At 45.1% G+C, this 10,172-nt stretch overlaps 1 protein-coding gene across 4 annotated transcripts in view; it reads right to left on the reverse strand.

Annotated features, from left to right (window-relative positions):
• Window positions 1–10,157, reverse strand: part of MARK1 (microtubule affinity regulating kinase 1) — a 51,000-nt gene extending 40,843 nt beyond the window's left edge. For 3 of the 4 annotated variants that reach the window (XM_026048441.1, XM_026048440.1, XM_026048438.1), the window contains exon 1: window positions 10,050–10,107. In XM_026048441.1, the coding sequence (XP_025904226.1) occupies window positions 10,050–10,100 (51 nt within the window). In that variant the 5' untranslated portion in view covers window positions 10,101–10,107. Of the gene's footprint in view, window positions 1–10,049 lie in introns of all 4 variants that reach the window. The other variant, XM_026048439.1, reaches the window with a different exon arrangement.
• Between the last annotated feature and the right edge of the window lie 15 nt (window positions 10,158–10,172).

Raw genomic sequence — 10,172 nt, forward strand, 5'->3', positions numbered from 1 at the left:
ATACTGTCAATCACACAAAAATATATTGTGTGCTTTGGGCTCAAAACACAGACAGAAGACTTGCATTCCTATAACCACAAATGATTTCAGGTAAGAGATGTGGAAGACAAGCATAAGAAGCAGAATGAAAGTAGCTACAGAAATAGCCCAAGTTACATAAGGGAGCAGAAAAGTGAAAGACAAAAACATCTCAGGATGCAAAGAAAATAGGAGAAATAAAGGGTGCAAGGGATGAGAAAAAAAAAAAGGAAGAGATAATACTAAAAAACAGAAGATAGAGACGAAGGTTAGGGAGAAGACAAATCAAAGAATCTACAATTAAGGTGTCATAAAAAACAGTGCATATTCAAAACACGTACGCAGCCATTAAGACAAGCAGCCAGTACAATGACAGCAAGAAACAAGGAGCCAGTGCAGCAGGCCCAGAGAGCTCTCTGTCCCTCTGTCTCTCTCCAGGCCCTGGAAAACGGGTCAGAGGCTGCAGGTTTGTGACACCACRGCCAGCCTGCAGGTCACGTATTCCCGCACCTCTTCTGCACGTGGCTGAAGTTACAGCCAAGCAGAAGCAGCAGCCCCCCCATTCACAGGGGCAGCTCCACTCCGCCCTGGATGTTTGGAAGCAGTTTGGGGACTCTGGGGAAACCTGCCAACTGTCTGGTTCCCAGCTCGGAAATCCTCCACTGAGGTGGCTTGTCCGGGGCGATGCTGCCTCGCACTGCACAGGCCCTAACTTAGCACAGGTTCCCAGGAAGATCTGTCTGAGGTTTCATCCCTGCATGGACCAAATTCAGCAGAACTCTTCCAATCCCAGAGGGACAGCAAGTGATTTAAATATCTTTTTCCTCTCAACAACTAGCTGGTAAAAGAACTATCCATTTTCTACTTTCTTCCTGTCACTCAGTATCCAATCTGACATAAGGCAGAACCTTTTACCCTTCCTCAAAAACCAACTGGAAATAAACCTAACTGCACCACCCATCACGATACTTGCCAACTTCCTCAGTGCATTTCCTTCTTTTTTATTCCTGTGTCTCCCAGTAAGCTAGCCTTCAAAATACCTTCAGTTAAAAATCAAGATAAGGCTAAGGAAACAGCTCAGCCACAGTTAATATTTCTCTTTATTATAAGAACTAAGTCTTTAGACTAAAAATTGAGTGTTGTATTCAATTTAGCCTCTCCAGGTTAATAATCAGGATGTGAAGAGAATGAGAACAAACAGATGGATACAGGAGTCCAGCTGGTCTCTTCCAGGCTACTCCATAAGGCTTGCCACCATTCCCTCTGAAAACAAGGCTATTGCACACCGCTGGGAAACAGATTTAACAAGGAGAGGTGAAAAAGGCTGCACTTCATACCAAAACACAAAGATTTCCAATCGCCTGCACACCTGCCTCAATCAACTATCCTCCTACCCCATACATGTGCATCTTCCAAAGCCTAATTCCAGCCCAGCATAAGGGCAACCCTCCCTGCTCGTATCAGCTTCCCAACTGGAAATCCGCAGGAAGGATTTCTCTGGACTATGCAGCAGATGGAGCAAGAGCTTCATGGCGAAGGGCTTCCCTCTCCTTCCTGTGTCCGCGTGGGTCTGGTGCCTGTTGCCGGAAGGGAGACATCGGAGCAGCAGCAGCCACGCTTGCTCGCTCGAGAGCGCAGCAGCGCAAGCAAGCTGGAAAGCTCTTGTAGGAACAGCCTGGCAAAGGCTCTTCCGAGACTATGTAATTAATATTTTCTACATGTGTCTCATCATACTGAGTGATTATTGTTGTTGTTCCTTCTGGAATCTGATCTTAAAGACAAAATACTATTTTAGCCTCTCAAAAAGTTAATGATATTTTCCTTGTCTTTTAAGTACTAGCAGATAGTCCATACCGTAAAAACCACAGGAAGAAAAAAAATCTGATTACTCTTGAAAGCAAACAAACAAACACTAAATAAAAACCTCAAATGCTTTTAAGAATTCTATTACCTTCAATCAATAACTTCATGTAATGGGCAACAGGACTATGGGTGACCATGTTACACGTCAACTATTCATGGGAATCTACCAGAGCCCCTCTGTAAAAGCTCAGCTTAGCATTTACCAGGCTCAAGCAAATGCAGAAGTAAACTTAGGCTCTTAACACTAAGCAACAATGAATCTTAATATGCAAGACTCTCTGAATTTGAGCTGTGCCTCTGCTTATTTTAAATAATGGCAGAAATGGCTAAGAATTAGAAAGATACTTACATACATCCGCAGCCAAGCAAGCACTCTAAAAAGGAATGTCAGATATTTACCATTTTAGCACAAACATGCAGTTGCCTCCAGCACGTGCCGCAGCAGTGCGTCCGCTAAACTTAGTATCCCGGGCTCCGAGATTCCCAACCAGCGTCTTCCTCACGTGCCGGCTGACGTGGCAAGGGAATGTCTCTCCACAAAGGACATGACAAAACTGCAGGCCCTTTCCAAGGGATCCTTGCGAAACTCGGGATTGCTCTCAACTGTTACCTGAGGGAAGAAACACTGCAGCTCTGCTGGGGGAGGTAGAGACCTACCAGTGAGGAAAACATGGTCTGACCAGCCCAGTACTTAAAGCTGTAACAACCATTTCCATTAATAATTTCAAAAACAAAACCAGCTCCCCCCGACACACACCTGGAGCAAAACCGTTCTTCACTCTGTTCAGCTTTAAAACACAGATAATTCCTCCATGGGATATTACTTGAAGGATAAACAAGAGAGACAACCGTGCAGCTTTAGCAGAGTTTTGTATTGATCTCGGTTACGTCATTAAAAGAGCAAAACTGGAAAAGGTCCCAGAAAGAGCGAGAAGCATAAGGAAGTTGGCAACAACGACCCAAACTCAAGCATGAAAGTACTTTAGTAAGCAAAATGGGGAGGAAAAACAAGGAGGGGGGCATAGAGGTGAAAAAACAGGAAGCTACAGGTATGCAGTGGCCAGCAACTAAACGAATTTGGGCGAACAAAAGGTCAGAAAGGCGGATGTTGCAAAGCAAGTAGCAATAGAGCTGCTGTTACAAACTACCACCAGGTTTAAAATGCAATTCATAAAATATTTGAGGGATTAAGTAAGAGAAATGATCCATGGGATCAAACAGGTTAAAAGACTCTTCCACTCTGGGGGAAAAAAAAAAAAAAAAAAAAGAAAAAAAAAAGACGGCTGCTTAAATACAAGTAAAAGAGTATTTTACTTGATTTTTATTTTACTTTCTCCATGGGCGAGGCTGGTGGCAGGTGCTGAGGGCACCCAATGGGGCCGGGAAGGCGGCRGGCGCCTCCGGCCCCACAGGTTTTTCCAGGAGGTCGGCCCAGGGAAGGAGCCCTTGCAGGGAGCTCGGAAGGGCCTGGCCCAGGAGCAGGCTCATCTGCTCCCTGCAACCGCAACCAGCTAATAACAGATAACRATCTGGCCTGGCTCTGTCTTTGCTTGAAACTTTAAAGCTACCGAGCGCTGCCATTACTTAATAACAGAGAAACGATTAGGCTTTGTCACCGGGAGCGCTCTCATTACCTGCTCTTGAGGAAGGTCGCCACAGGCTACCCAGCAGCTCTATATACTCACCCATAGGAACGTTCATATATTCCCAAGGGCTTTCATCAGAGATGAAGATGAGTTCTGTCTTTCTCAGGCTAGACATATTACATCTGTATTTGTTTAAAATATAGTGCTGCAGCAACACCAGGCAAAACTCCTTTTTGGCTAGCTTTTTAATTTAATTTGTTAAAACATACCATATTTTTAAGTCTGGATATTATTTTCTTCTTTAATTAAGAGCTCTTATTTTGTTACTACAAGCCAGATGCTTAAATATAAAACCGGATCATCACAGTATTTATCATCAACACACCATTAAAGTCATGCAGACCAGTGTCTACCTTGTTCAGAAGTTATGTAGTTAAGGGCAGTCAAGGAAGTTTATGGATCCTTCCCTGAGAAATCATTAGGACTATAGGGATAGTTTAGAGGGTAATCAAAATCTAAAGACTGTTTTATTGCCTAGAACTTACTGTAACCAAATATTCCTCTTCCTCCTGTATTACCGTCCTTCGAAGTGCAATGTTAAGCACAGTACAGAACACACGGATGTGAAGAAAAATATCCTCTTTTTTGCAAAACATACCAGATTATTGTGAAAGCAGGTTTCTATAACATCCCTTACGTTTTCACAAAACGTCACGCACATGAAATACTTCTGCACACAGTGTGTCTGGAGTCATTGGCACAGAGCACTAAGCTTCAAACAGCCTAGGAGAAGCCTTTACGAAAGCCACCCTGAGCACGAGCCCTMTGGGTGCTGAGCAAGGGGAGCAGAGGCCACCTTCCCCTGTGCCATCCCTGAGGTGTCCCAGAGGAAAGAGAACGCACCAGAGGGACTGTCTGCTGCTAGACCAGCACACGGCAAAACAGAGCGTGAAAACTTGCRAACACACAGGGCGCTTGTTCCAACCGAGCAGCCAACCTGCGCCCCAAACATTTAAGTGAACACAGGAGAACAGCACAGGGACCTGGCACGCTGCAGAGAGAGGCAGAGCAAACGTGAGCCTTTTGCTGGCGCAAGCACCTCTGCTGATGGCTCATGGCAGCCTCAACCTCGGCCCTGCTCCCTGCTTTAAAAGTTAGTGGTAGCCTGGCTGAATGCAACTGCAGCAGCCCTTCGCTGTGAATGTGARCACATGGCCCTCAGCATAAGTCAGGGTTTTATTTGAAAGCATACATGAAGAAATCCCTGTCAAAGYGCTTATCAGAAGGGGAAAAAAGTTTTTTTCTGCCATCTTACTTCAGAATTTATGTTAAGCGCAATACTTTCCAATGCTTCCACCTTAGACTATTTTAACATGGTAGTTATTGCATGTTTGGTCACTATAAAGCACTTAAAATAGCACAGGGAAACCTATTTTAAGAATAACGTCTGTTTTCTAAAACAAACAAAACCCAATGAACTAGGATGCCCACCAGAGAACTCTGCCTAAGCTGCGTCATCTTGGACAGCTATAAAGTGTCAAACTGACCTTGAGATCTCAGCAATTCTTTGAATATGCATTTTGCAAATTAGTCGGAGGAGGAGAAAAAAAAAGAAATATTTTTTAGCTGAAACACTGACTTCCCAATTCAAAGCTCATAACTTTGCAGCAAGCTAACAGAATACAAGAAACATTAATTTACAAACCGAAAAAACAGGACCAGCGTTAACAATTAACCAGGCCAAGCAGTGGATGTGGAGAAAGAATGAGCTTATTATTAAAGCTCATATTCAGTTCCATTATGCTCACTACATCGAAGCATATAAAAGTTTCAGAGAAACTTTCCTACTTTCCCAATTATTTTTGAAAATACTAAACTCATAAGATTTTTTTTGATTTGTCACTAACTAGAGGGAAGGAAAGACTGAAAATTTCAAAAATCTTTTTGATGTCTTTGCTCTTGACAAAAAAAAAAAAGAAAAAAAGAAAGAAAACACACACACAAATACGATTCTGAAGTTCCAGATGGATTTCTTTTAATAAAGGCACAAAAGGCCTGCATTGTGTTTCCAACAACAGAAAAATAATAGATCATGTCATGACTACGCTACAAATAAGTCAAGTTTGAAACACATCACTGTCTGCAATCTAAAATGATATATTTAACCTCAAGAGCAGAACAGAGCATGAATACATGTGTATATAAATRCATATGTAAATTGGAGATACTAAAACATAATTCCTGAACATCAATGGTAGAATTTTGATAGATTGCTTTCTCTCTCATACCATTTAACATGTGAAAGCTTTTTTCTACCGCTAAAAAGCTGTTGCTATGTCAATCTGTAAGAACCCACTTTTTGCCCACATCCACAAAAATATGAAGGGCTGCTTTTCTGAGGAATATTTGCACGGGGCGGGGGAGGGAATCCCTCTCACCGCAAACACTTTCACCACAGATTTGTAGCTGCATATTAATGCTCACATCATCTCTGCCCAATTTGCATAATAGTTGCTCAATGAATCTGTACTAATTGAAAAGTGTTTCTGAAGTCCTCTCTCAAGGCATCGCCAGGATACTAAGGCTACATCTRTAGCAGATCCTGAGAACAAGAACAGAAAACCCCAAAAGTGCAAATATGAGTGATCAATCAAGACTGTAATTGTACAAAAACTTCAGTATTTGCACTAAAAAGAACGTTTTTTTCCTCCTTGGTGATTAAACTATAGATGCAAGTTCTACAACAGGAACTGTGAAGGAAAAGGAAAACATTGCATTTATAGTAGAAATATTAATCTTGAARTGTAATGGAGTGCCTGGGAAAAGAAATTCCTGCCTTTACTGATGATCAAAACATTTTAAGTGCAGAGATAGAAAATGAAAAATAAAATTAAAATTCTACAACATACACAGCAAGTCTGCCTGATCAGACAAATACGGTGGTAGAGACCCAACAATAAGCTGCTTACAGGCAGAGCAACCACCTTGTTCTAGTTAAACATTCAACTTAATTGATCATGGAAGCACATTTTTCAGAATGCCAAATTTAATGCTTCGTTCACCGACAAGCCTCAAGAAAAAGTATGAAATGAAATAAGTACAATAAAACTGCATTAACTCTTCCTAAGCTCTAACAATTATTTTACAACGCCTAAAAAGAACACTGAAATATTAAGCTATCCTTTTTTTTTTTTTTTTGCTCTAAAACCTTTTCTTTGCATAGTAAAAAAGAAATATTGCATATAAACAGCTGTCTTGCAGGCAATTAAAACATGGAATTACTAAAAACAAACAAAATAACAGAAAGATGAAAAGAAACAAAAGGAAACAAAACATCTGGCCCCCAATTACTTAAGTTGCACAGGGATGATGAAATTCAAAATGGGTATCACACTTCACAGTAGCATGAACACCGCTCTTTCCTCCGCGCATTACGCTCCAACTAAACATATGTTTCCCCCCACATCATAGGGGCTCAGCCAAGACCTGAAGGAGAGTTTAAAAAGAACAAAAACTCCCACGGAGACACACAAACCTTTAAAGTAAGATTAGAATATACCCTGTTCTTACCATTCAAACAAACACACAGCTTAGTAGTTGCGGAAAACATTCTTTCATGGAAAAACATGGGCAAATTCCACTTTGCTAAGCCCAGCACTGGTGGATAAGAAACAGAGAGCTCTCCCCTCGGACCCCTAGGGCTTGGAAACTAGGCTATTCTTCTGCTCAAGGCACTGGAAGAAGGAATTCTTGTCAGATACTTTCTCCCACGCCCCCTCTGTCCAAATCAAAACCATGTGTTTTTGTTGTGCAAAAGCAAACTCAGGCAATAAATAAACAAATAAATAAATCCTGGTATAATCATTTTTGCCCCAGCACAACTACTCTGCGCCATCCTGGCATCTCTGGCCCTGCTCACCTCGTTGCCCTCTAAGATGCACCTCTGCCAGTCTCCATCAGTTACCTTAACCCACAGCTGCTCTCAGCTCCCTTTGGAGACATCACCCTGTCCTCCCTAGTTTCCAGCTCTGTCTGCACACACACACGTGCAAAATCCAGCATAATTCTCCATATGATAATGAATCAAATCACACCACCAGTCACTGCAGTATCTTGCCTTAAAGTCCTGCCGTGCYGTGGCATCTCTTACCGACCCGCACAAGGCACTGGCTGCATAAAACAGATGACCTTGCTGCCTTTCTCCTCAGCTCTGTGCAGCGGCCCCTTGTCATCCCAGCACCCCATCTCACCCACCACACACGTGACAGATCTCCGGGGCACAACTCAGCAACTTCTTCGTGTCAGTACCTAACACAAATATACCTTAAACCCCAGCTGGACAGCGCAACACTTATAAGTATTAGTGGCATCCCCAAAGGGTTAGGTGATATTTACTACAGAATTCAAAACAGTTTCTCTCACACTGGACTGAGATCCTCATGTCAGAAAAAAACCCTAAGCTATAGCACTCTTGTATTTTTATTAYTCTCAATAAAGCAAATTGTATACAAGCTACCACCACATCTCCATGCATTTTCTGTTATGTAGAAAGATTTAAGGGAATGTAACACCAGTATATATTTCATTGCCTTAAATCAAGAAGGCCAATTCCCATTTAAATCACATGATATAGGRCAGTGTGAGGGGGAAAAACATAAAAGCCCCTCTCTCCTCAGTTGATACCAGCTCATTGGAAACGGAAGAGCTGCTAGATCAAAGCTCTCTGTCGCTGCCCCCTCCTCCTCCTCCAGCCTTGCCAGAGGGAGGAAGCTCCGTTCACCCAAACTAACCCTGCTCGCATATGTTTCAACAACCTGAAACATTATCCAGGCTGCCCACGTACAAGGTATCAAGAGGAAGTTGTAAACAGAGTCACATACACAAAGGCAAAACACAGGGAAACCTGTATTTTCAATACTACTCTTGCCCTTCACTCAAAAAAAAAAAAAAAAAAAAAACTGATAATAAGCATCTAAATAGTCTTTACTGCCTCCACCCACTAATTTCCTAAGCTTATCCAATGAACTATTCAATAGCAGTAATAATGCTTGACAGTCTTTTTATATCTTGTTGCCTTAAAAACAGCTTTAGTGAAAGAGAAATAAAACCTCCCATAGAAAACACTTATGGGCATATGATTTGGAGAGGCGAAACACAGCAGTGGGAGATGTAGAGAACAGCAAGAAGAAGAAGAATCTGGCGCTGAACCGACGACGGTTTCACAACCATCTCTGGTCCCCAGCACCTTTCACCAGGGCCCTGATGAGAACTCGTCACAGGCCACCTCCCGCGTGGAGCTGTCCCTCACGGGCTAGTTTCAAAGGGCACCAAGGCATAAAAGGCATGAAGAATTATGGAAATATGCAAGTTTTCCACACATCCTGCCAGGAGCTCCCATAATTCCTCAAGGAATGTATATTCTTATGACAGGTGCTATATCCACATTTCTTTTTCTTTTTTTTTTTCCCCCAAATGACAGAACACATGCTCACATACTCACCGAGAAGGGYGCACAACAATTTTTTTTTTCCTTTAGTAATAAATAAAGGAATAAATAGAAGTGGTGCAAGCAGCGGCCGAGAGGCTGGGCGGGCGGCACAGGGAGCTCCCGGCAGCCCCTTCCGCAGGATCCCGCGGGACTGGAGCGGCGGCCTCCCCAAGGGCGCTCCGCTCCCAAACCCAGCGCACATCCCGCCACAAACAGCACCGGAATGACTCCGTGCGGATCTGGGAACGCATTACCGCTGCAAGGCTTTTTGCCGTTTATCTGACTGGAGGATTATGCTCATTAGTATTAGGTTACAGGCTTACACCAAGACTTCCAGAAGCAAATGTGCCATTTTGAGTACTTTGATACCCTGYGCAAATCTGATTTTTGGAAAGCCGATACCCAACGCCTCCTCTGAAAGAAAGGACAAAAACAATCCCTACCTGTCTGTTGTTGTCCCAACAGAGCACTCAGCGCAAYGCTCTCCACAGGAACTACCAGCACTTTAATTGAAGTTTTTGCTCTACAGAAGCTGATGACGCGTCCGAAATTACTCCCGTTTGCACCTGCCGAGCCCCGTGCGCAGCATGGCTGGATCTCCTCGAACACCTTCCTTATCTCCTCCTGTCATCTAGGCCTGCTCTGCATTCCTGCGCGCTGGAAATGGAGCCCGGGCGCTCACGCTGCCGCGCGGACCCCGCTGTTCCGTGAAGCCGGGGGCCCTCGGCCCCTCAGCCGCTTCCCGCTCCCTCAGCGGCGCGGGGCCCGCGGGGCCGGCCCAGGCGCCTCCCCTCGCGCCCGCACCCACGGGCGCCCCACGGGCCGGGACGCGCCCGAGCGAGCCGCCGCGTGAGCGTTTCACGCGTTCGGCCGCGCTAGCTCCCTCCCGGCCCGCGCTTGCCCCTTCCCGCGCGGCCTCAGCCGCAGGCCCTCGCCGAGGCGGCGCCGGGCGCGGGGCAGGGCCGGGCCGCCTCCCGCTCCGTCTCGGGCGCACAAAGGCGGCGCCGGGGCCCGGCAGACAAAGCGCGGCCTGGGCGGCGGGCGGAGGCCGCGCCGGAGGCCGCGGGGCCCGCAGGTGCGGCCGCGGCACTCACGTTCTCGGCGTCGCGCTCGTTGACGGTGGGCAGCGGCGTGCGGGTGGACATGGTGGGGCCGCGGCGGGCGGCGCTCCTAGGCCGCGGCGGGGCGGCTGGCCGCGGCGGGACGCGGCGCCTCGT

The sequence above is a fragment of the Nothoprocta perdicaria genome, unplaced genomic scaffold, assembly GCF_003342845.1.
Source record: "Nothoprocta perdicaria isolate Ctin4 unplaced genomic scaffold, notPer1 scaffold_54, whole genome shotgun sequence".
NCBI lineage: Eukaryota > Metazoa > Chordata > Aves > Tinamiformes > Tinamidae > Nothoprocta > Nothoprocta perdicaria.